We start from the raw sequence: 27045 nt of genomic DNA on the forward strand, positions 1-27045 counted from the left end.
TTTGAGGCCGCTAAAAACGTTACAAATTAATTTGTTGACTTTATTCTGCTGTGTGATGTGCTGCCATTCGAATGAGATGGTTGAATTTGCTTTCCCAGGAACCAGTTTGAAAAATCAGTCTGAAAGTTTGTTCTTACTTCTTGGTTTGTATTAGCAAAATATGAGCATCTTTTTGAACAAACCTGAAAATTAGTTGGTCCTTTCTTTCCTTCCAGGATTGAGAGAGTAATGCAACAGCACACTTTTGAAGAAAGCAGACACCCCTGGCAGGAGTCATTTGAAAATGTCAGCATCTGCATGCCATTTCGTTGCCCACGATGTGGTGACCACACTAGATTCAGAAGCCTTTCTTCTCTGAGGGCACATCTGGAGTATAATCATAGGTATGAAGAAAGAAGCCTTCTGACAAAATGCAACCTCTTTTCTTCCCTCAAAGATACAGACTTGCTGTCTTCCTCAGAGACCATGACTCAAGGAAAACTGGGGAACACCAGCAATGCAATAAAACAAAAACCATCCTACATAAATTTTTGTGACAGCTCACATGAGAACCCAAAGAACAGAAAATCACTGGAGATGGAAGCTGAAAGGCCTGTCTCTTTTGTGGCAAATTACGGGTCAGCAGACTTCACAGATGAGCAGATGTCTAAACCGTGGGTTCCAACAACAGACTCCAAAGCCTCTTTTGAGGCACATGTACGAGAAAAGTTTAATAGGATGGTAGAAGCTGTAGATAAAACAATAGAGAAGAGAATTGACAAGCTTACCAAAGAGCTGGCCCAAAAAACGGCTGAGCTGTTGGAAGTTCGGGCCGCTTTTGCGCAGCTGTCTCAGAAGAAACAGGAAGTTCAGAGGCGAGAGAGGGACCTGAACAGACAGGTGGACGTTGCAGTTGAGATGATTGCTCTACTGAAGCAACGTCTTACAGAGTCTGAGGAAGAACTTCACAGGAAAGAAGAGTAAGTGGAAGGGCAATTAGAAGCACAGTGTCGATGGCTTTGTATGTGCTTGGAGAACATGTGTAGTATTAAAGTAGATTTATACACACACACACACACACGTTCTTGTAACATGAAACCCACGGTAAGATTTTGGTAGTAACTGCAATGCAATAGATAATGCCAGTGTGGTGGAGGTTACTACTCTGGAAACAAACTGTAGAAGCAAAAGAATACCAGATACGCCGCCTTTATGCCCTCATGTTCAGTTAACAATAGTGCCCAAGATACCTTGGTCACCACTAAACAGTGCAGTTGCAGCTCAGGCAGCACTACACCAAATGTTACCCTCTGTTATGCAAGTGTAATTCCTTTGACTTCAGTGGAGTGGCACAGACGTCACTGAGACTAAACTTTGACTTAATAAACAAATTGACATGCATGCTGCATACCATTTTTAAAAAGTGAGGTTTAATAAGGGCCAGACTGTGGTGCCCTTATCACTCTGACTAGTAGCTTACTCTGAGCAGTCCTATCCTAGAGGAAGTTATTCTCAGCATGAGTAAGGGTATCACAATCTGGCTGTAGCAGAGGGCCAACGCCTGCCTTGTGTTTTATGGGTGCAGCATGAGGCAGCGGTAAAAGGAGTTTCTTCTCCCCTATGGAGCAGCAAGGCATGGCTGCAAGCAAGTGCTCAAGAAAGCATTTCTAGAAAAACCTGGGATTGGGTTTGGGGGATGGGAAGTAGATCTATAAAAACAGAATTTTATGTATCACTGGAACCACAAGCAGATTCCAGACTCATTTTGGCAAACCGTCCATCTAAAAATATGTTCATGATGCACCCATTAAAAATGTAGCAATGTTTGTAACATTATTTATGGATGAACTACTTACAGTATTTAGCATTCTCAGAAACCCTTTCAGACAGTTTGCAACAACAACTTACTTTAGTTAAATGCATGTTCTTTAAAATGTGATGCTCCTAAACTGGTTCATTAGTTACCAAAAAGAACTATGAGGAACACTAGTAGATATGACAGTGATTTAAAACAGATCTAAGTTTCCAAAATAATAGATCTTCTACTGCAGCGTTTTTTCATGCGGGCTGGATCCAGCTCCCACTGAAGTCAAAGGGGGTATTGCCAGAGACTTCAGTGGGGCCAACATTTTGCATTCTTTCAATTACATGAGAAGTCTTATTAATGCCAGTCAGAGCAGTGGTCAGACAGGAAAAAAAATAAGTGCTGGTACTCTCCAAAGCTATGCCCAGATGTGAGGTCAAAGTGAGATGCATTAAATAGATTGTGCAAATCTTTGTAATAAGATCACACTTTCCCCTTTTGTGTGAGTGCTTCGATCAACAGACACACTTTAAATGACGACATGGTTAGGCCTCGGAGTTAACATCCCACTGTGCTCCATGGCAGCAGTTTACACCTCTTAGAAATATTCTTTTAGACTGCTGGCAGATTCAGGCCTGGTCTACACATAGATGTTGTGCTGGTATAACTATTTAGGTTAGAGGTTTGGTAGTTAATGCCCCCCCCACACACCGCTCCCAAGGTTTTGCACTCGCTTGAAGTGCCATAGGCCGCAGAGCTGCGGAGGGCATGGTCTGACCAATTCTTAACAGTGGTCCTGTTAACTCAGTACGAACTCAGTAGTGGCTGCTGCCGGAGCACCACTCAACTGTGTGGTCGCAGTGCCACTGAAATTTGACTCAGACAAGTCTCAGGGAGTGGGATTGCAACCTGGCACACAGGGTTGCAACAGCACTGAACTTTAGCCCGGCAGCCCCCTGTCCAGAGAGAGGAGCAGCCAGACAAATGGTGTTGTGACCTGTCACACTGGGAGTCTGTTCCTGTATGGCACAGCGCATGGGAGTCCACCAAGAATTTAAAAAGAAAAGGAGTACTTGTGGCACCCTAGAGACTAACCAATTTATTAGAGCATAAGCTTTCGTGAGCTACAGCTCACTTCATCGGATGCATACATTCCACTGTATGCATCCGATGAAGTGAGCTGTAGCTCACAAAAGCTTATGCTCTAATAAATTGGTTAGTCTCTAAGGTGACACAAGTACTCCTTTTCTTTTTACGGAGACTAACACGGCTGCTACTCTGAAACCCACCAAGAATTTGACTCCTGAAAGCACCTGTTCATGCATTGTGTGAGTAAGAGTGAGGGGAGGCTCCTCACCCTAGGAAACCTAGGGGCCCTGCAGCAGGTGAGGGAAAAGCAGGAACCAGAATACGGTCCTTGTGGGAAGAGGCAGTAGGGTTGCCAACTTTGGTTGGATGTATTCCTGGAGGTTTCATCACATGACAATCTTTAATTAAAGATTAATCTTTAATTCCTGGAGACTCCAGGAGAATCCAAATGTTTCCCTCCGTTATGCAAGTGTAATTCCTTTGACTTCAATGGAGTGGCACAGATGTCACTGAGACTAAACTTTGACTTAATAAACAAATTGACATGCATGCTGCATATCATTTTTAAAAAGTGAGGTTTAATAAGGGTTAGCAAACCTAAGGGGCAGGGACTGGAATTTACTCTTCCCCACCCCACCCCCAGAAATATTTAAATTGGTGCCACTACCTTACTGGAATAACCATACCAGTATAAAGCATACTTGTACTGCTATAACTGTGTCTAGACTAGGGGGGCTGGGACTGCTTTAACTATACTGATATAGTTAAAGTGGCACAACTGGTGTGTGTATATGAGCCCTCAGGCAGACACCTGAAGTGGAGCACCCACTGGGACATCACTCAAAGAAGAAGGGCCAGAAATTTCTGTTTCTATTTTGTAAAAGAGTGTTTAACATTCTAGAACACTAGATACAGTCACCAAAGATAACTCAGGTCACTGAGCCACCTCAATCTGACCCATGACTGAGACCACACAGATGAGTAAAGGTTGTGGAGTGAGTGGAGCCCTTGAGCAAATTTCAGAGTTAATTGGAAAATGTGGACAGAAAGGAAATACTCAATGTTTGATGAAGGAGAGCAAGAGTCAGCGTGAATACCGTGAGCTTCAGAATACCACGGAAACCTGCACAAAGGGAATACATTTTAAGCTTCCAATTAGATCACTGAAGCTAAGAGCAATTATGAGTTCAAGAGGGCCTCTAGAGGCTTGTTTCTGGAAAATAAGGGGATTTATTGGTATGGTGGTGAAAACAAACAAGCAAAAGGGGTTTGATTTTAATAAACCTAAACAGAGTAAGCATGCAAGGCCAGGGGACGTTTGTGCATCCCTAAATTTTAGTATGTGAGAAACATTTAAAAGATTAGAGACCTGGGCCTAAGTAGTTCTCTCTGCCTTGATCATTGTTATGACTAAGGACAATAAGTAGACAGCAGGAACTCTCCCTTTACAGAAAAACACAGTGCTGATTTTAATCCAAAATCCAGAATTTCTACTGGCATTTTCTTTTTGTTTTGTCTATTTGGTCTTTTTATGTTCTCTGGCTTTAATACAAGAACAAGACATAAGGGCACTTATTAAGGACCAAACTTTCAGTACTTAGACAAAACTTCCATTGGTTTCCCTCTGTCACCCACCTTCCATATTGTTAGTTTCTTACTCTCAAAGTGGAGTCATTATGCTGGAATAAAAGTCACCTTAATTCTAGAAGACTGTGTCCACATAGGGAGCTATTGTGGAACAGTTTATTCCACAATAGCTATGCTAATCAACTTCCACATGAAGAGTAGGCCTTGGAGCCAAATTGTGACTTGTTTTTCCATGGCAGTTCACAGAGCTGTTCCCTTATGCCCCTAAGTAGCAAACTGACACAGCTGTGGTCAGTGGCTCTCTGGAGCACATATCCTATTCCTTCTGTGCATCTCTTGGGATGCCCGTAGGGGAAAGGGAAGGAGCAGAGCCATGGCTACATCCACTTGCACAGAGAACAGAAAGGGGATTCAGAATACTGGAGGTCGTCAACTCAAGCCATTTGTGTCAAATTTTACAGAAACTTGAAAGAGGAGTTGGGCTCCCCTTTGAAAATCAGTGGGAATTGGGTGCCTACCTTTCCTTGGAACCTTTGAAAAATCTCCTTCAGTTAGTTAATGCTTACCATTGGTGTACATTTAGGGTCACTTAGGATGTGGAAACTATTGAGGCATTGCCTTGCTATCTACAGCAAAGAAAATTTTTGCCCATATCCTCTTAAACCGATTACTTCCCCTTGTTGAGGAAATATTGGCCGAATCTCAGTGTGGTTTTAGACCATCCCACAGGACAGCTGACATGATCTTTGTTGCATGCAAAATCCAGGAAAAATTTTGGGAGCAAAATCAGGACCTGTACATGGCTTTCCTTGATTTGACAAAGGCCTTTGACTCTGTCAATCACAAAGCCCTATGGAAGGTGCTGGCCAGATCTGTCTTCCCTCCAAAATTTATTAAGGTCCTAAGGCTTCTCCATGATCAGATGACTGCCACAGTTTTCTGCAATGGCCTTGAGATGGAACCTTTGTCAGAAAAATGGGGTTAAGCAAGGATGCGTTGTGGCCCCAGCCCTGTTTTCCATCTACTTAATAGTCATTTTGGTCCTTGTTAAAGTTCATCACCTCCCCAATGGAGTTGACATTCAATATAGAATGGATAGGCGGCTCTTTAATCTTTGACGTCTCTTCTCAAGGTCTAAAGTCTTCAGGGTGTCCATTACTGATATTCAGTATGCTGATGATTGTGTCGTCCTCGGGCACACTGAGAATGACCATACTGGATTTTCTTGCACAAGCTTACCAAAGCCTAGGACTCTCACTCAATATTGAGAAGACTAAAGTGCTCTATCAACCTGCTTCAAGATTAAACTCGATAAGTTTATGGAGGAGATGGTATGATGGGATAACATGATTTTGGTAATTAATTGATCTTTAAATATTCATGGTAAATAGGCATAATGGCCTGTGATGGGAAGTTAGATGGGGTGGAATCTGAGTTACTACAGAAAATTATTTCCTGGGTATCTGGCTGGTGAATCTTGCCATATGCTCAGGGTTTAGCTGATCACCATATATGGGGTTGGGAAGGAATTTTCCTCCAAGGCAGATTGGAAGAGGCCCTGGAGGTTTTTTGCCTTCCCCTGTAGCATGGGCACAGGTCACTTGCTGGAGGATTCTCTGCTCCTTGAAGTCTTTAAACCACAATTTGAGGACTTCAATAGCTCAGACATAGGTGAGAGGTTTTTTGCAGGAGTGGGTGGTTGAGATTCTGTGACCTGCGTTGTGCAGGAGGTCGGACTAGATGATCATAATGGTCCCTTCTGACCTTAGTATCTATGAATCTATGCTTCAGGCCTTGCACATGACCCACCACAAATCACCATCAACAGTCAGACTTTGGAGACAGTTGAGCACTTTTGCTACCTCGGTAGCAAACTTTCTCAAAATGTAAAACTCAACAGTGAGATCCAACACAGGATCCAGTGCACAAGCGTTTCCTTTGAGAAATTGTTCTGACACGTTTTCATGGACCATGACCTATGGCAGGATACCAAGATCCAGGTCTATAAGACAATCGTTGTTCCTACACTCCTCTATGGATGTGAAACCTGGGTGACCTATCAACAGCACCTCAAGAGTCTGGAGAGGTACCACAAACGATGCCTCTGGAAGATCCTTCACATCAAGTGGTAAGATCCCTGCACTAACGCCAGCATCCTTGCTGAAGCCAATGTCACCAGCATTGAAGCAATGATCCTCGTGCACCAACTACGCTGGGCTGGACATTATGTGCAGTTGCCAGGTTTTTAGTTCCCTCTACTCTCAGCTCATGCATTGTCAGAGATCCTGTGGTGGTCAGAGGAAATGCTACAAAAACACACTGAAAATGCATCTTAAGAAAACTGATGTGGACATCACAAGCTGGGAAGAGAGAGCTACCAACCAACCCCAATGGTGCCATATCCTCCACCAGGCAGTGGCCCACTTCCAGGAGAAGCGCCTTGCCCTTGAAGCTGAAAAGAGAGAGAGGAGGAAAGCAAAAGAAATAACTTTCTCCCAGCAGGCTGCTGGCCTACCACAAAATGTCTGTATCTCCACGGGCAGATTTGCAGTTCCAGGGTCGGACTCTTGAGTCATCTCAGGACCCATATGGAAATCCGTGGTAGAAATCATCCTCGAATCAAGGGATCGCCAATCGATCATTTAGGGTCACAGAAGAGGTTTTTTTGTGAATGGGTGACACACCTTAGGGCCAAATTCAGACCCTCTGACTCATCCTAGTGAGTCAATGGAACTACTCATGGAAATAACTACTCATCAATGGGAATATGAGGTTCACAATCGGACAGAGACCAGCGCAACTCATGCTTTTTTTAAAGTACACAGTGGAATGTGCTTCTGATTATTTTCAGCAAAGACAAAGACAGTCTTTGCATTGCCTGTAAGTACAGTAATTGGTAGAGCCAACCAGCCTTAAGGTGATAATACTTACTGGGCTGATTAAATTCTATCAAGACAGCAACCTTAATTTCTAACCAGACCTCAATATTTATGTGGTACATTATCAACCAAAGAACTAAAAAATAAAGCTTGCTGTATGATAAATTAGCAACATTCCATGTCTTAAAGCAACTTTAAAGGGGGGAGGTTTGGACAAAGATGTTCAAAACTGTAATTATTTTAAGGGTTATTATTTAGGGATTTGACCCCAAATCTTAGTAACTATCTTAGTATTTTTGTCCATTGAAAAAGTTTGCTGGAGGAGAGGATAAATAAATAAATCCACAGAGATTCTGAGCTCCACTGAATAAAGCCATCACTGCTTGGAAAGTGTCCAAGCAGGGCTCAGGATTTTATGGCCTACATATTTTAAGTGATAGCAGATAAATGAGGTATTTTTGAAGAAACAAAGGGTAGGAATCTTCAGGCTGAATGACTATGGAAAGGAGAGCCAACAGATTACATTTGGGGAAGGTGAGGAAGAAGATAATGTTGAAAATGGAGGGGTTCAGGTGGGTTTAATAACCCTAGAGAGCCTGTTTAGAAATATTAGAGGAGTACACAGGGTGCAGCATAGCTAGCATGACCTAAAGTAGTTCTTTTGAAGGTACAGTGCCCCAGCTTTGAGGCAGCCCTTATCAAATGTTTTCCACTTAGCCTCTTCAGCAGACTAAGGGTGATTTTGTGATAACACTGGTCCCAACTGTCTTGCCTTGGTATATTGTGTGTATTCTCCATTCCCTCCCTCTAAACAGAGGGCCCCAAAATGGGGAGGATGACACTGACTTCATTAGGAGCAGCATCTGACCATACCATAGTGAGTGTCAGTTTTTCTGTGAAGCAAAGGAGTGAAAAATAGCAAAATGGGGAAATTCAGCATAGGTAATATTAACAAAATCCAAATTAGCTAGCATAGGCAAGGTGTGAAAGGGAAATAAAGAGAAAAAATAAAGAGCACATAGCTATTAATAATATATATATTAAAAATAGATCTGAAGCAAGAAGGTCATATATAAGCCTGTGAGTAAGACCATGCAAACTGCCTGGAGCGAAGGAGGCAATTAAAAAGACAATGTAGCTGTGGTGAAGTTAAATGAGTTTGTTGAATTAGTCTTCTCTAGTATGGATGATGAGGGAAAAAATTCCCCAGTGAACAACTTCTAGGTAATCAAGGCATAGCAATGGCAGAGAGAAAGATGTCTCCAAGGAAGAGGGTTGGAACAACTGAAGAAACTTAATAGCAGTAAATCCTCAGGGCTTGATGTTGTTCTTAAAGGAAGTAAAAAATATAATAATTATAAGATAGCAGAGCTACTAACAAGTATGTCATGCACCTTAACAGAACAGGAGCTGTGCCTGAGGATCAGAGGGTTGCTACTGTGGTGCCTATCTTTAAAAAGAGAGTAAAACTCACCCTGGGAGTTATAGAGTGGGGAGGCTCACTCCTGTAGGGAGAAAATTAGTTGATAGTAAAATCATTAAAGGCACATTAATAAACTGCATAGATGAATCTACACTAAAAAGCACAGGATTTACCATCCTCAATCAGACCATTTGCCCATCTAGGTTGGTGTCCTGCCTTTGACAGTGATCTCAATCTTCCAAAGAAAATCAATCCCTTACATAATATATCTGGCCAACTATGGATGTGGAGGAAGGGGAAATTACTTCCTGCCCTCTGCAGGCGATCCAGTCACACCCTAGAAAAGGAGATTAGGTATCCTTTTAATGATCTTTCCTGATATCATTAGTATTCATGAAATTATCCAGCCCATTTTACAGCAACTGCCAATTATTCAACACTTGATGAGCTGTCACAGTGAATCCCATCAGGATGACTATGTACTTCAGCAAGTAGTAGCTTCTCATTGCTCTACATTGGCTGGTTCAGTAGCTGATGCTCCTGCTGCTTCTGGGGGGAAGGGAAACCAACTATCTGCCCCGCTCCCCTGCCAAGAGTAATGGATTGTTACCCACAAAAAAATCCAGGGCAGTCCACCTATACCCTACTGAGGGCTCAAGGCATGACCCAATCAATTTAGGCCCCCTCAGCCTTTCCCTTCTGAGGACTCAGGGTGTAAGGCACCTATCCTTACTTATGGGGCTCTGGAAGAAACCGGGTCAATTTAAGTACCTGCCCTTTCCCTCGGGGCTCAGGGCTTTACGGGTTTGCAGGACCTTTTCCTAGTGAGGGAGCCTTACACAGCTGTGCTCTAAACATCTATTTATTAGCAACACACAGAATACATATACCAACCAAATCTCTTATGCTCACCACTCCCAATATACAGACAAAATTCACCTGATGGCCAGTCAGGATCCTCTCCTCTGGGGTTCCAGCAATGCCTCTGCACATTACAGTTGTGCAGAGGGGTCAGAGGTCTAGCAGCTTGATGTTAAATTCCAATCCGGAGATGGTTCCCAAAGAGCATTTTTTTTTATTACATCATACAGGTAAAACTAGCTACCTCCTTTAACTTTACTAAACCTATCACATTATTCAGTACCCCTAGGTAACAAAATTTAACCAATCACACACTGGCACCTACATTTTCTCCTCCCTCCTCAACTCTTTTTATATTTTATCTCTCATGCCCAAATTGTAACTTATGACCTTCTTTGTTTGTGCAGATGGGCAGCATAAATTCACTGGTCAGAGCTTATCTTATCTATTTTACCAACTCTTGGGGTCTTTCTGTTTCCTCCCTAAACTTCCCAGACTTGGGTGTCTCTACTTTACAACCGTTGGTGTTATAACTCTTGTTAGGGGCATTCCTGAGTTGGGGGCACCTTAGCAGCAGTGGAGCATTTTCCCCCCTTACTTTTAGTGGTGAAATCCCGGAGATTCACCCAAAGCTGGTTTAGTACGGGGTGAGTTAAATCGCAGGCCTACAGTATAACAAACTGCATGTTTCCATGTCTTTGAGTTTCCTGTCTCCTACTAAACAGTAGGGCATGTAGGAAATGAAAAGGCAATTTGTTTGTTAATGCAAATTCATTATTATTTTCTGTAAAGTTTGTTGCAAAACCTTGTGTTGTGTAATCTATGCAATAACGTGGGCAGATATATTCATCTGATCATTTCTGGAGGAGTAACACTAAGACAGATTTTTTTTTTTGTAAACAAAGTAAAAAATTTCCTCAGTCTGACACATACAGGGCCTTTTGATTTGCTGTCCAGGTAAGTAAGATTCCAAAGGCCTCTATTTGCTCTCGCACCAGTATAAATCCAGAATAACTTCATGGAAGTCAAAGGAGTTACAATGATGTAAGTGAGTTAGTGAGAGGCGAGTCAAGTGCTAAAATTCATCTTGGTTTTAGTGTTAGCATTATCCTAAACTCTGCTCTGTGCCTTTTACCTGATTATAGAAAACCTCATGTTATTCTGGAGCAAGCTGTAGTGACCGAAACCATACATAGCCATAAAGCTGGCATTACCCAGTAGACAGTTTCAAAAATAAGTTCCCATTATCTCATTCTTGCTTGTCACTAGCAAAATCTGGAGTATGTGTAAGTAAATATCCTAAAAGGAGCTGGGATGAAAGACAAAGCCTTTGTGTATGCCTTAAAACAACCATTCCTGGAGCACCTTCCACTTCCACTCCTGCTAGTTCAGAGAGCTTTTTAGTGCATTATGGCATAGGCACCGACTTCCCCTCTGTTTGGTGGATGCTCGACGCCCCCCACCCAAGCCTCCCAGTCCCACCTCTTCCCACCCCTGCACCGCCCTCACCCCACCCCACCCCACCCCTTCCCTAAAGACCTCGCCCCTTTTCCGCCTCCTCCTCTGAGCACGCCCTGTCCCTTCTCCTCCCCCTCCCTCCGGGAAAGTCCTAAGTGCAGCCAAATAGCTGTTAGGCGGCAGGGGATGGGGGGAGGAAGCGCTGGGAGGAGCGGGAACTCAGCGTGCTTGGGAGTGGGGGAGGAGGCAGCGAGGTGGGGGCAGGGGGCGTTTGACCGCCTGTGGGTGCAGAGCACCTCTAATTTTTCCCCATGGGTGCTCCAGCCCTGGAGCACCCACGGAGTCGGCGCCTATGCATTCCGGTATTGTTTACAGCAAAATCCAGAGGTAAATCAAATTCTGCATGTAAAGATTCCATAGTCATTTGCTTGTGCCTGACACTGTTCATGAGACAGATTCAGTTCATGGTTTGCTGGGCAGAAAAACTGTAAGGAAGCTATTATCTACAACTATGTGGAATTAAAACAGTTTTTTAGATAAACTTAAATACGAAGAGAAAGTTCTGTGTGCTGATGAAGAAACAGGGTTTTAGAAAGTCATCACCAGTATAATGTTTTTCTTTTTAGCCACTGTTTATAGTGTTCTCATCTCAGACTACATTTTTCTCTGGCCAGTTTTGTCCTTTTTTATTTACCAAATACTGATTTTCCCCCCTCCCATATTCTGTGTTTTGAAGTAAGCTAAAACATTTGCATACCAGTAACCTCAGTTTATCTAGCACTTTGTGATTAGGGGCAAATCTGACATGCTCAGAATTGCACTTAACCAGCTCACTCTTCACCCTGCCCCTTTCCTTACCATAGCAGCATAGAGGGATTATGCCTCAGGCTATCTTACTTAGCCTTGCTCACACTTTGTCTGGAGCACAACGGTCTTTTTGTGCCCTAATGTGCCCTTTGCAAGGATCAAGGCCAAAATGCAATTTAATGGGCATGCCAACAGTGGCTCTGTTGAATAATGAAGGGCTGATGTTTTAAAATAAAACTATTTGGGAATCATAAAATTGTTCTATTTCATTTAATTAACAGGATAGGTGAGAAATTTTAGGTTTCTTTTCATTTCATGTCATATTTCAGGGTTAAGTGTCGAACTGGTGTGTATGTAAACAGGGAAAAGGGCACCACATTTGCAATTGAACATTAAGGAAGTGTCAATCTTGGAATGTACTAAATGTTGCTTTTACAAAATATCTCCAGCCACCACAGTTGGTGATGAAGGTTATTTCTAAGATTATATGGGAGATCCTCATCTACCATTTGTTGGCCTTTCATATTGCTCATTATGAGTGCAAGTCTCTTCCCTGGATGCAATAAACATATGAGTGTTTTTAGTGCTGTTGGCAAGGAGTTTACAAGATGAACTTGTCAAGAGCTTCAGAGGTGGAATTTCCATTTAAGGAAGGAAATTGCCTGAAACACATTTTGCTAAATCTATCCCATATTTGCATGTTTTTATTTTAAGACACAGCTCTGAGCAGGGGACATTCTGTGCGCCATCCTGGCCCAGAAGGAGCTCCAGGAGGCCACTGTGTTTTAGTAAGTTCCTGGGAAGCACAGCAGCTGTGCCACCCCTTAAGGAGTGCACGGGGGTATGTGGCATAGCAGGGCAGCCTTCCTACCCATTGTGGGGTGGCCTGCACCTTCAGGACTGCTAGCAGGAAAACAAGGAATTTCTTGGAGAGTCTTTCCTAATCGTATAGATATTCCAAGTCTGTCTATTTTCCTTATTTCCAATCATAACCAGAAAAAAGATAAATATGGCAGTAAACACAAAGGCATTGGTAGGAGATTTCTACAATACAGGTGAGAATCCCCTTTCCACTGCTGTTTCTTAGCAACAATTACAACAACAAAAAAGCCAGGACTCTTTCCAGTACTTCGATGTTGCTGTATTTCAAACACTTTTGTCTTACAGAGAGGTTGTTACTTTTAACCACTTCCTGGAAGAGGCAGCTGAGAAAGAGGTCCATGGGAAAGCCAGGCTCCAACACTTCATTGAGAATCTATTGCAGCGGGTTGATCTGGCAGAAAGACAACTAGAATATTATCAAAATCAGCAGATAATGTGCAATTACAATGATGTAAATGAACATATGGTAAGCACACAAGACTGTCATCTAATGCAGATGTTCTCAAACTGTGGGTCGGGACCCCAAAGTAGGTCACAACCCTGTTTTAATGGGGTCACCAGGGCTGGTGTTAGACTTGTGGGACCTGGAGCCAAAGCTCAAACGTCACCGCTTGGGGCCGAAGCCAAACCAAAGGCTTCACCCCTGGGCAGTGGTGGGGCTCAGGTTACAGCATAATCTCCCCCCCACACCGCCGCTGCCGTCCAAAAATGTATTTTTGGGCAAATTTACTATTTGTGGAAAAAAGTCACTTATCTCTACCTAGCAGTGAAAAACTCACCTATGACTTGGGCTGATGTATCCATAAATGTAGCTGTGCTGTACATATATGTATGGAGAGAATTAAGAATTTCACTTTTTTTTTTTTTTTTTTTTTTTTAAGATTTCAATGCCATGCAGTGCTGTGGCTGGGGGAGCAACACATACAGAAGCTCAGTTGATCCGAACCCCATTCCTTCCCTACCACTCAGCCAGACTGCATTTTCTTTTCAGTAAATGATGGTAATCTTAGAGAAGAGTGGAAAAGGACTGCAGTAGCCAAAGATGGGAAGGAGAAAGTGAGGAATAATGAAGTGTCCATCTGCCTTTTTGCTAAAAGGTCTTGTCTTTGGGACAAATAGCCGATATAATTTTTTCCATTAATAACCACTACTATTACTTTGAGTCAGTAATTTCCCTCTAATATATTACATTTGTGTGGCAAACTTCATCCACAAGAATTCCAAAGGCCTTTTGACACTTAAATGGATACAGAGTACAAACTGTACCTAGAATAGACTTCATCCATCGTGGAAATGCAGCCACGTTAGGTGAAAAAAGCAACTACTGGTTGACTGCACACAGTGCTTAACAGCAGTTTAAGGGTAGAAAGCAAAGGTCACCTTAACTTGACATAGTAAGTACTGAAATAACATAATAGAGTAGAAATTTGGTATGGAAATCAAGGCTGATATCTCAAAAAGTGCTGTGAGATCTTTCAAGAGGACTATGGGTAAGAACCTTTGTTTTAAATTGCATCTGAAAGAGTACTCCCAATAGCAGAGTGCCTTTTAACAGCATACTGATCCATTGTCTCATGGGGGGAGCACTGCCTTCTGAATCAGCTGCACTACCAAACGCTGACCATCCTGACCTTCCTGAGCTCACAAAGTTACCACAGAAACCAACATGGTGTGACTACAGGCATGCTCAGCCTAATAGGCTGAAAAGACAATGGAAATCAGATCAGAACTCCAAGAGAAAAATTTACAAAAAATACAGGGGTAGGGGAAGGATTTACTGGACCAATAATTATTTTTAAATGCTGAATTTGGGAGACAAATTTATTTCAGGATCAAACTTTCAGCTGTGGGCACTAGTTTTTTGTGAATATATTAGACAATTAGAAATCTAAACACCCACTACAAATGTGCTAATAGTTGTGCAGGAGACACAAAATTTATTGTGTAAGTTTACAAGTTGTGTCAACAGTAAATGCCTTCAAAGTCATTTGTCCTCTTGATTCTAAGAGCATTATTTTCTTTTTGAAACCTGTGTTGTCCAAAAGTTGTTACTATCTGATGGCTTTTGGCCGTAGCTGGTGTCCTAAGTTAAATGATTATTTGGTGTCTTAGTCCACTTCTCAGTGAAGAACAGTGATTAGTGACAGGTTTCAGAGGGGTAGCCGTGTTAGTCTGTATCAGTAACTTGTGACACCTTAGAGGCTAACAATTTTATTTGGGCATAAGCTTTTGTGGGATGTAACCCACTGCATCAGATGCATGGAGTGAAAAATACAGTAAGCAGGTATAAATATAGAGCATATGAAAAGATGGGAGTTGTCTTACCAAGTTGTGGGTCAGTGCTAATTGGGCCACATCCATCGTAATTGAATTGGCCTCTTCTCAACAGTTGACAAGAATGGGTGAATATCAACAGAGGGAAAATTAGACCCTACTACAGAATAGACACCTTGGGGAGTTCCAGCCTGGCTGTCTGGAGCACACCTGAGGTGGCTCTTACTGTGCCAGAGGCTGACAGGCCTTAGTTGGTCCTGGGATTGAGGGTGGGGAGAGAAAAAGGGGTATAAAGCTACCGTTATGCCCCTGCCCCCTCAAGTGAATGCTAGCTGAGAATCAAGCTTAGAGATTTTTAGTTGTTTTTGTAGAATAAATATGATTTGGCAAAATTAAAGGTTGCGAGGGAAAATGTATTTAATCCAGTTTAATGGGGAATGATGTCTTATTAATTATCTTGAACACAATAATTACTTCTCATTGTATCTACACTGTATAATCAAATGTGAAGTACCTACAGTCAGCCCTTGCTATTCTTCTTTAGCAATTTACTTTGATTATAGTTACAAAAAAAAAATTGTAAATACCTGCTGGTAAATGAACTAACAGTGCATACATAATTACAAGATTTAAGATTATTTATTAAGTTGGAAGAGTTGTTAGTAGGAAAAGAAACTTAAAGAAAAAATTCTTTGTTTAAAATGTTCCTAGTAGTGAAAGAAGGGAAAGATGGAAATATGATTCTGCATACTGAATATACAGAATTGTTTTTGTAACTAGAATAGTTTAAAAATATTCCATTATTGCACTTCAATCATTTAAAATTTGGCTTTAAATTTTAAATGAGTTAAAAATATGAGCAACTGGACTAAAAATATACAGCTGGAAGATAATTTCATAGCCTTTGACTGCATGGCCTCAAAATGAGAAAACAACAGTGGCTTAACTGGAGAGATAAGATAGGTGAGGTAATATCTTTTATTGAACCAGCTTCTGTTGGTGAGAGAGAAGCTTTCAAGCCACATGGAGCTCTGCTTCAGGTTTGCAAATTACACCTATCGTTGCAGTGTACACATAACTAAAGTGACCAGATGACCCAAAATACGGGCTTTGCATTTAAAAAGAAATCCCTTTATCTGTTTCCAAACAAACTGTTGCTAAGCTATGACAAACCTCTTCAAAGTCTCTGGGATCTGAATTACTACTTATTTTCTTCCACTACAAATACTGGGCTACATGCTAACAATATTTAGAATTTAGTGCGTAGGGGTTCGGAAGCACTGCAAGTTTGCACCTGTTGAATTTCATAACTTTGAGGAAGACAAAACGAAGCTTTCTTCTATCCCCTCAACCCCTAGAACAGGCAGTGAGTTCTACCTCTTAAACATACTGATGTCCTGAAATCTGTGTAGATCTAGGGGTGCCCCTAACTGAGATTAAAGTTAAAACACATGTGTAGATCTTTGCAGGATCAGGGCCTTAGATACACATTGGTTTTTGTAGATATAAAATGATTTAAATGACAGAAGACCACTGTACATAGGCGGCATATGAGTTTTTCGTTTGGGAAGGCTACACCCAGGAGCGCCAGAAGCTCCCTAGAAGTGGGGGGGCTCCCACGGGTGCCCTGACAGTGTCCCCTGCTTCCCCGCTCTACCCTCTTCCTGAGGCCCCATCCCTGCTGCTCACTCCTCTCTGCCCCCCCCACCACCTGTCAATCGCCCTTAAGTCAGGAAATAAGTGGGAAGGCTTTTGTATGTCATTTCATTTTGCTATTATCTTCATTTATCTATATGACCTCCCATTTTTTTCCTGCCTTCCGGCCGAGTGACAAACTGGAGGGGGCGAAAAGGAGCGAGCAGCAGGCAGGGCCTCAGGAGAAGAGGAGGAGCCAGGGAGGGAAGGGGTGGAGCAGCACGGAGCAGCACCCCTCCACACACTGCTGCCACTTCTAGGGAGCTCCCAAGGCAAAAAGGTGGCAGGCAGGCATGCCTCCAAGGGGAGGTGATCCACCTCCATCATTTGCCCCTACATGGCCAGTCTTTTTTATTTTAGGGAGACTTAACCTCCCCAAGCCTCTTATATGTGCCACTCACGCCACTGTGATATTTGCTCATAATATGAACATTTTTCTGTTTTTTTTTCCAGTTTACAGACCTCTCATCAAATAAGAAACCCAGATGCCTGTATGTATGTCATTTCATTTTTCTATCATTTAAACATGCTTACATTTTTGCATATGCTGTATAACCCTGATCCTAAGTCCATTACATTGGACTTCCATGGGCTTTGGAGCAGGTCCTATACTTGATGATATATATGCATTTTGCATAATAAAGGAAAAACAGGTGTTTTGCTAAATTAAAAATAAAATATAATTTTATTCAAGAAAAAATAGAATCCTTTTGTGCCAATACATTACTGCTGTCTGTTTGATCGTATGAGGTTTTTGCAAAGTTTGAATCTACTAAATGAACACATACTAAGTTTCAGATAAAAATGTCTTTAACATTCTGTCATGGCCATTCTTGAATACCATATGTGGGAGATTTATACTTGCCATTGTCAGATTTTTTAAAGGGGACACAACTTAAAAATACCATATTATAAACAAACAAATGTCCTGACCTACAGTGACTAAAACAGCTTCAATTTTTAAAATCAAATTTAAAAATGCAACTTGTCACTTTGTTTATTTTTTAATTTCTTAGCTTGGACAATGGAAATTATTGGAATCAGTTTCACTTTTGCTGATAGGGTAGGAATTATTAATAACAGTGCAGGAGTTGGTGATTTTTGTGTTTGTTTTTTTACAATTTATTCCATTAGAAATTTTTTTAAAAAAATCATGAAACATTTCTTTACTAACCTAAAACCAGTAGAAACAAGCTTTTTTCCAAAAACTTAAACTTTGGCCTATACTTGAGCTGACAGTGTCTCTAAATTTCAGACCCCTATCACTGTTTATATGATTGGAAGGAGTGGGAGAGTGTGTGAAATGAAACATGATGTGACAAATTCACCTAAGTGGGTATAACTCCACTAGAGACAATGGAGTTGCACCCACTTATGTCGACATTGTAGAAATAAGATATATCAGGCCAAGTTCAATCAAACTTATGTATTGAAATCAGATGTGGGTAAGTGACATGGACATGGATAATTGCGGGGGTTGGTAACAGCGTATACAAGCCACCGGTTTAAAGCAGCACAGTTTAGTAGAATCCAGTAGTTGCTACCATCTGCTGGGATTTCAGTGGCCTATATGAAATAACTTGCAGGTCTCCATCCAGCCACTGGTAAACAGTTGTCCTTACGAAAAACACCATTAGAACGGGCACTAATTAGCACCCCAGCAATCTCAGCAGATACACCAAGGACTGAATCAGCAGATGGACTGAAATTACCTGCTGCTTTATAGAGATGGTTATCACAAACAGAGCTGAGGCAGTATGGGGAAGCTTCTGTTGCTGCTATGCCTGTTCTGTGGATGAAGAGATAAGGTCAGTTTTCATAACTGTCAAGCCAGCTGGTTTTGAGATCACATTACAAATTAAGTTAAAGGTTAAAGAGTTAAGCAAGCATTATATGCATCAGCTGATTTCACATATTGTACCTCTATAGTTTACTTTCCGTAACACAAATATATTGGCAATTTGATGAAGCTTCAACTTAAAGAGAATTTTCCTACAATATTTTTATTTTTAAAAAGTAGCATTGTGGGTCACTGGTTGTTCAAGCAAGAGAACCAGGTTTGAGTCCCACCAACACTCTGGGAGGAGAATCCTCAGTTGGTATAGGCAGTTATAGACCCACTGGGCCTATAACACTTCACATCAGTGTCCTACCGCCTTATGTCAGAATGTACTAATAATTAGAGGTGAAACAGAGGATAGGACAATTGTCAGAACCAACTGTCAAAAGGTGTCAAATGCATCTATTCTGTAATAACTCAGTAACTCTCACTGTACACTATCTCATCATCTAGCAACATAGACTAGTTCATAACTGGTTCGTGTGATCTTTTACCATTATGATCTGTTTTAATAATATAATAAGTATTTTTAAATACAATGAGGTTTTTTAAAGTTAATTTGCCTTCCACATGCACTGATGTTTATAACTATGAGGACTGTAAATCATTTGAGTCTGTAACGGTGTAGCACCCACGTCTCACGAGAGTCCCTTCTGGTCCAATGTGTCTGCAGTCATTAGCCAGTCCTGGCCCTGGTTTTGAGGCATGCCCCCAAGACTTCCTCACTGGAGGCACTGGTTTTACCTTCTCTGGTCTCTTCTGTCCCCAGCTTTCCAGATGGGCCTCTTAACAGTTCAGATACCCTTCTGGGGATTTATCACTGTCCAATTGTAGGCCACTTCCCCAATGGTCTGGGGCAGGGGGACCCAGGCCCACCCACTATATCTGATCCCAGCCACATGTCCTTTTAATGAAACTTCCTTCAGTTCCCTAGGCCACTTCCCCATGGTCTCAGCTTTCCCCAGTGTTTCACCCTTAGCTCAGGATTTTTCTGCATTGAGGTCCAGCAGTCAGCCAAGTGTGCTTTCTTACTCCCTTCCCCAATCCCTGCCCACACTGAGCTGTCCATGGTACTACAGTTTCTTTTGGACAGCCAGCAGCACCATGTACACTCCTCTGGTTCCTGCAAGGAACTGACTGTTGTGTGCACGGCAGCTCCTTTTTATATGGCCCCCCTGGGCCCTGATAGGCTGCTCTCTGCAGCCTCCCCCCTGATTGGCTGCTTTCTGCGCAGTCTCTCCGGGCAGTTTGGAGGACTTTGTTCAATTGCTCCTTTCCTGGGAGGAGTGTGGCAGGACCCTGAGACCTCCAGCAGAGGGCCTCTGGGCCTAATCCACCCCATCACAGTGACATATTAATTTTGGTTGCAATTTTCAAAGTAGCCTAAGAGAATTAAGCACCCAAATGCTCTGTGACCAGCACCACCACTAACTCCAGCAGCAAAGCCCAAGCTGGTGTCAGTTGACATTAAGGGAACTATGCTAATTTACACCAGCTGAGGATCTGTCCCTGCTCTCCTCATTGGTTCTTCAGCTTCTCCTGAATGTCTCCCGTTTGCCTGCCAAAATCTGATAGCAACTTAACTTGCTGGGGGCAGCCACCTCTCATGTCCGTGCTGCTTGAGATTAGGGTTGGGGGGGGGATCTACATACCAAAAACTCTTTACCTTTCAGCACCTCTCCTTTGAGGTTATGGGGTTCTTTGTGTGGTTATCTTCATGAAATTACCTCTAAAGTAGTAATCTTAACAAAAACAAGAGTTAAGTTAAAGGAGAGAAAATGGAATTAAAAAAAAACTGTTTGCTAATTTATCTAAATTTGCACTTCTTATAACTTAAAAGTAGCTAATGCAGTGTTGTTGTAGCCATGTCGGTCCCAGAATATTAGAGAGACAAGGTGAATGAAGTAATATATTTTATTGAACCAACTTCTGCTGGTGAAAGAGTCAAGCTTTTGAGCCATACAGAGCTCTTCTTCAGGACTGGAAAAATGTATTCCTAGTGTCACAGCAAAATGCAGGGTGGAACAGATTGTTTAGCATAAGTAGTTAGCACATACTGTGGTCCTCCATGATCCCTTACGATATGTACAAACTACTAATGCCCTCTTCCACCTTGTATTTTGCTGTGAAGCTGGGAGTACCTTTCTCAGACCTGAAGCAGAGCTCCGTGTGGCTCAGAATCTTGCCTCTCTCACCAACAGAAGTTGGTCCAATAAAAGACATTATCTTACCCACCTGGTCTCTTTAAACTAGCTAAGGCATTTTCAGTATAGTTACAGAGGAAGCAGAAAAATAAATTGTTTTCAAGATGTAAACTATCTCCTCCCTTTGACTATTTTTGTCATCTTTCCTTGCTGATTAGATACTCTCCACTGTGAACAGAAATTTCTCTCTTATCAAGCCCTCCAGCTGGATCTGTTTGTATCCCAGACATATCACCTTAGATCCAAGCCTAGTTCCCTGCTTTCTAAACCAGGTTTCTTCAGCTACCTACACTCACAGTGGGGATTGGGTCACTGCTTTCTCCAGTAAATGGTCTATTAAAGGTACAAAGGCATTTGCTGATGCTTAATAGCAACCCAGAATAGCTTTCTAACAGGCAGATTGGCATTTTCCTCAATTCCAAGCCCCTCTTTTCTGTTGTTATAAACTGTGAATTAGAGACATAGGTCCGGTCTGTGTCACATTGCTATTTAATTTCTATGAGGTTTGGACACCTAACTCCCTTTAAAAATATCACCCTTGATATATTTTATTTTGAAGAACATTACTGAGTACAGTAATAATGTGACTGAAATTATACATTGGGATAGGTCTATAATCTGCCTCCTCCTTGAGAACAAATGAATCAGCTTCACGATGTTATATTTGACAAATACAAACCGCCGTGTCTTTCAACATCAAACAGTTAATTGGTCCAACATACAGTTCCATGAATGCAATGTCTTAAAGCAACAGCCACAGTGACATCTGTAACAATTTTCTGTTCCTATGCACAAGATTTCACACTGGGCTACATTTGAAGGAAAAGATTATTTATAGAAAATTTATTTGCCAGTAGTTTTCTGTACTCTTCCTGCTATTACTGAATCGTTTAAGTTGGACCCAAACCTCCAGTCATTCGCTGAGCAGAACTCTCACATTGAACAAAGTATTAGGCCATGCTACAGTGTCAAAATGTTTATGACTAGAGTTCTAAAATTGAAGTTCAAAAATAAAGACTATAGCCTGCAACATGGAACTCTGATTAAGTTGGCAATGCAGCTTGGAATTCTATGAATATGGGGTTTGAATTGCATGCATTTGACCAATTGCACCTTCTTCTAGAAAGGTCTATCAAATGTGCAGTACAGTTTAATATTCTGAAGTAGCTCTGGTCAAGTCAATTTACTTCAATAAAGTCACATTAGGCATGAACTAGGACAAACAAAAGAAGGGGAGGTTGGCTTGTTTTTAGGCTTAAATTCTTATTCTCTTCCCCACACCAATTACTTATTATTACTATTGATCCACACACCCCAAAAATTCAGAAATAAGGTCAACTCAACAAGCATGATTTAAAAACTAAAACTTCCTCAACTAGTCAGCCAACCAGTGGCTTCAGACTTGAATTTGCAACACTGACTGTCAGCTTGTTTACAAATAAAAGGCAGATATCTGCCCACGGGGATCTGCCAGCACCACAGCAACCAAAGATCCAGCTGAGTTCCCACCACTGAGAAGTCACCAGAGTCCCACTCCCCTCTCTCCACTGCCACTATGGTATATGTCAATATTATTATTTAAAAATCAGGGTGAAATTCATCCATTGCAGAGGGCTAGCATGAGTCCTGTGCACCACTTAAGTCCTTTAAATCCCTTTAAGATGTCAAATTAGGGCATGTATGCCTTGTGCTAGCCAGTAGCACATGGACAAATTTCACTCTAAATGAACATGTACTAAAAGTGCATCCCATGATACACATAGAGTGTTCCAGTAAGAAATAAATGCAAATGTCTATATTTCCTTGGAGTAAAGGGAAGCTACTACATGCTCGTCTCAACTCTTACATAACGCTCTCCAAAGCAAAAGAACAATTTACAGTTATTCTAAAAATGCTATTTTTACCGTGCAATACCCCCGGTAGCCGCAAGTGTTCAGCACCTTTAAAAATCAGACCATTTGCCACCTTTGCAAAATCTGACTTTTTTTTAAATTTCAGAAGCCGAGGAAATCAGCATGGTTCATATAATATACCTGATGCAAAACCTCATTCCCTTCAAAAAGGTAGAATGTTCCTAAAGAAAAACAAGGATGACAAGAACAGCATCCAGCCAGTTACATTCTTCTATGAGCCTGTCGACTGCTCAAGAGAGCTATGGAGGCCACAGAAAAGAGGTGAACCAGTGAGTGCTGCCCGTAAGGTGAATTCAAAATCCAAGCAGGGTAAAAAAGGCAAATAGCTACAGTAACAGATTATATCATATAACAACACACAGGAGCTACTGGCACAAGGCTTCAACGAAACAGATATTGAATCATGTCTATTAGCTAAGCATTGTACATTTCCTATTCATTTGTTATGCCATAAAATATTAAATATAAATATATAATATATACAGTATGAAAGAATATTTTTATTATTTAGGAATTTTGTTTCTCTTTTGGGGTCTATAAGCGAAGTAACATTTATTTATGTCAGTTTACATTTGATTTTTCTATTTATTTAATGCTAGAGCCTATTGAAAATGATCCCAGTATCTTGCTGTATACTATTGTGGCCATATGTTTTATAACCAGAGATTTTAGTGGCACCATGTGGTTTACTAATCTAATTTCCATCTATGTCGTTGCGTCAGTTCAGAAGAATCCATTTAATTGGCATCCTGATACTCAGTCTTTGTGCTTAATTGGTGTGATTGCCAGGAAACATGTTCAATGACTAAACACTACATATACCAGGTTTCAGAGTAGCAGCCGTGTTAGTCTGTATTCGCAAAAAGAAAAGGAGTACTTGTGGCACCTTAGAGACTAACAAATTTATTTGAGCATAAGCTTTCGTGAGCTACAGTAATTGTAGCTCACGAAAGCTTATGCTCAAATAAATTTGTTAGTCTCTAAGGTGCCACAAGTACTCCTTTTCTTTTTACATATACCAGCACACTTAGTTGTGAGAAGTGCATTTTAATGTAATCCTACAGTGCTGTCTTCAAAGCTGTTCATAGCAGCAGATTGGTATTTGCAATCCTGAATTTTCTCTATGCAGCCTTGCATGTTCATTTCATGCTCCTTCCCTGCTTTACTATAGCTGCTAAACAAATTGATTTTACCTAGGGCCAAATTCCAAGCTGGTGTAAATTGACACAGCTCAATTAACTTCAGTGTTTGCTTTGAAAATGCTATATGCTTTGTATTTTCAGTACTGTTACAACTCCTGCCATTGTTGATCAGCAGGAATTGAACTGGGGAGCTCAGGCCTACAATCAGAAGCTACTTTGTCCATGTCTACACTGCAGTTAGACACCTGCAGCTGGTCCATGGAAGCTGACTCGGGCTCACGCCAGGGCTCAGGCTGAGGGGCTGTTTAATTGCAATGTAAATGTTTGGACTCAGGCTACAGCCCGAGCTCTGGGACTCTCCCACTTCATAGGGACTTAGAGCTCAGACTTCAGCCCAAGCCTAAACGTCTACACCTCAATTAAACAGCTCCTTAGCCCGAGCCAGGGTCAGCTGGCACAGACCAGCCTCCAGTGTCTAACTGCAGAGTAGACATACCCTTTGATTAACTCCATTACCAACTAGCAGTAGTAGTTTCTTTCCCTCCATGGATCAGCAGCTAGAGGGAAAGATAAGGTACACTATGTGCCAGCGTGTTCCACTGTATTATGTGTTTTTAGGCAATTAATGAATATTTACCAGCACAGTGTGTTACATGATCCTCTCTTAATTGGGATTATAATTTAGGTCCCAATCCTGCAAATTTTCATCTGTATGAATACTCCTTTCACACACTAATACTTCCATTGATTTCAAATAAACACATATGAGTAAGGATGTTAGAAAGGATTGCAGGATTGGAACCTTAACTGGAATGTCTCTACTTCCACTGGTTTGTGCCAATTAAAAGGATTCTACTTGATCATCGTGTTCTTCAGAATTAATTGTGTGTGTATATTTTTGGTAGCATTAATCCTTATGACAAGTTTATAAATATTAGCATCCTGTTGAGATTACTGGCAAGAATTGTTTTCTCGAGAAGAAAATAAATAGCTGAGTCAAGTCTCTGTTTAATTTATTTTTTAAACACTCTTAACAGATGCAAATTGTCTTTGTGGAAGCTGTTTTTTAAAGTACATATATAAAGATGTGCAGAAAATGTTACTTGTTTTTTATAATTATGACTGTAAGCCTAACAGTGAGAAGAAGCAGAAGAAAACATATCACCATGACTATTGCTGCAATAAACTCTAGATTTGCAATATATTTGATATAGAAGACTAATATGCTAAACTGCAGGAAACAACAAATGTCACACATTTTTCATTGTATGTAATTCCCAGAATGTATCATAGTGAAGAATGAAACGATGGAGTTCTCACTTTTATTTAAGATAATGTAAATGGAACTATCACGTGCGTGTTTAAACTTTCACAACACTGTTTCAACTGAAAGTCGCAGTGTAAAAAAATTCAGGTATTTAAATTGTTGACATTTTAATATTTGTTTAGATATCTCATTGTCAAATTTATCATTTTGTCATGTTATATGTCATGTGCTGGTAAAAAAAAATTGTTAATTGTATTGCATGCTGTTTTTTGTCCGGTAGTATCTGATGAGAACCATCTTGTGCAATCCATGCAGCCAAAAATTCTTTTAAACTTTTCTACTGCTTCCCACGTTATCAGCTTTCTTTGAAAAAAATTGCAGATCTCTTTATGAAGCTAATAAAGGGGGATGTTTAGAAAGGACTTAAGTAAAACCCATTAGCCCGTTTCTTTATTTAGTCAAGAGTAAAAGTCATTTTTTTATTTTTCAATACCTTGTCTACTTTTTTTGGATGATAAGTCACCAAAGTTAAGCACAACTATTCGTATGTCATGCATGAGAGGCTTATTTTATTATTTGTCGTCACTTGAAATCTTTACTATAAGTTGCACTTTTAAAAAAAGAAAGTTGCATGTTCTTTAACTTTCTAAATCCTAAACTGGTAAAGACACCATTTGCTGACTCAATGCCAAACCAGTCAGTTGCAAAGAAATTGAAATATTCTGTAAGCCCCAGAAAAAATTTTTAGAATATAAAAATTCTAATAACAAAGATGTATTTCTCAGTTATTGTGTTTATGAACTATGTAATAGTACAGTGCATGTTTGTGCAATGATGGCAGATAGGGGCACGAATACAAAAGAAAAATATCCACCCCCACTCCCCCGCCCCCCATGGCACTCTTCATTAGTTAGTTGCTTGTTACATAACGTGAGACAAGGTGGATAAGGTAGTATCTTTTATTGGACCAGCTCTGTGGGTGAAAGAGAGAAGCTTTTGAGAACAACTCTGAAGAAGAGCTCTGTGGAGCTCAAAAGCTTGTCTCTTTCACCAACAGAAGTTGGTCCAATAAAAGCTATTCCCTCATTTGCCTTGTCTCGCTCATATCCTGGGACCAGCACAGGTACACCACCACATTATATTAAGTGGCAGTTTACATAACTGTAAGTTTATTGGGCCCCAATCCTGCAAAGATGTACAAATGAATTTGAAACAAATGTCATGAAAATAAAATGCCTTTTTCTGAAAAGATTTAATTGCTTTTTGAGGAAGAAAACTTCCGTAGAAACAAAAGCTGTGGGAAGAAGTGGTATTAAGACATTGTAAAAGAAGATGAAAAACCTCGAAAGGATATCTTTGAGTCTGAATATTATTAATTAGTTACTCCGTAGGCCAAAATGGCTCCTGCATGGAAATATCTTGCAATTCTGTAGACATGTTTTTAAGTGAATATCTGATCTTCAGCTGAACATAATTGCTCCACCAACACTACAAAGTATCAATCATGTCCATTATTTTATGGCACAGATAATATTAATATTTAAAATAGCGGGAAAAAATCTATATATGTGTTAGGGGGCTTATTCCTTCACCCACTTACTTCCCTGGTCCTTCTCGCATGAACAGAGAGCAACAATACCCAAAGTCCAAAGGTACAAACAATTCGATGTTTACTGGGGTGAACTTCCAGCAAGCATGATTCCAGTTTCCTTCCTTAGTGTCCCCCTTCCCAGCTCTGACACCGTAGAGGCTTACCTGTGTCCCTGTTCCCATTTCCCCTTTAGCAAAACATGATTCCAATTTCCCCACTCCCATTCCCTGTTCCCATTTCCCTCCCACACATCCACCCCTCCACTTCCTGATTGACTGCAGACTATATAGTAAAACTTGAGTTCTGCTTAGCTATATCTTAACCAATAATTTTACTGCAATTTAACTAAC

General features: G+C 41.0%; 1 protein-coding gene across 1 annotated transcript; it reads left to right on the plus strand.

Annotated features, from left to right (window-relative positions):
* The first annotated feature begins 228 nt into the window (after nt 1-228).
* Nucleotides 229-23021, plus strand: ZNF365 (zinc finger protein 365). The gene is made up of 4 exons (XM_077823081.1): nt 229-959; nt 13055-13235; nt 17192-17229; nt 22781-23021. The coding sequence occupies exons 1-4, from the start codon at nt 229-231 to the stop codon at nt 23019-23021; spliced, it is 1191 nt and encodes a 396-aa protein (XP_077679207.1).
* The last annotated feature ends 4024 nt before the right edge of the window (nt 23022-27045 follow it).

Source organism: Eretmochelys imbricata, chromosome 7, assembly GCF_965152235.1.
Source record: "Eretmochelys imbricata isolate rEreImb1 chromosome 7, rEreImb1.hap1, whole genome shotgun sequence".
Taxonomy (NCBI): Eukaryota; Metazoa; Chordata; order Testudines; family Cheloniidae; genus Eretmochelys; species Eretmochelys imbricata.

Coding starts and splice junctions, on each gene's coding strand:
- ZNF365 (XM_077823081.1), top strand. CDS start 229: ATGCAACAGCACACTTTTGAAGAAAGCAGACACCCCTGGCAGGAGTCA. Junction 960..13,054: donor GAACTTCACAGGAAAGAAGA/GTAAGTGGAAGG, acceptor TTTGTCTTACAG/AGAGGTTGTTACTTTTAACC. Junction 13,236..17,191: donor ATGATGTAAATGAACATATG/GTAAGCACACAA, acceptor TTTTTTTTCCAG/TTTACAGACCTCTCATCAAA.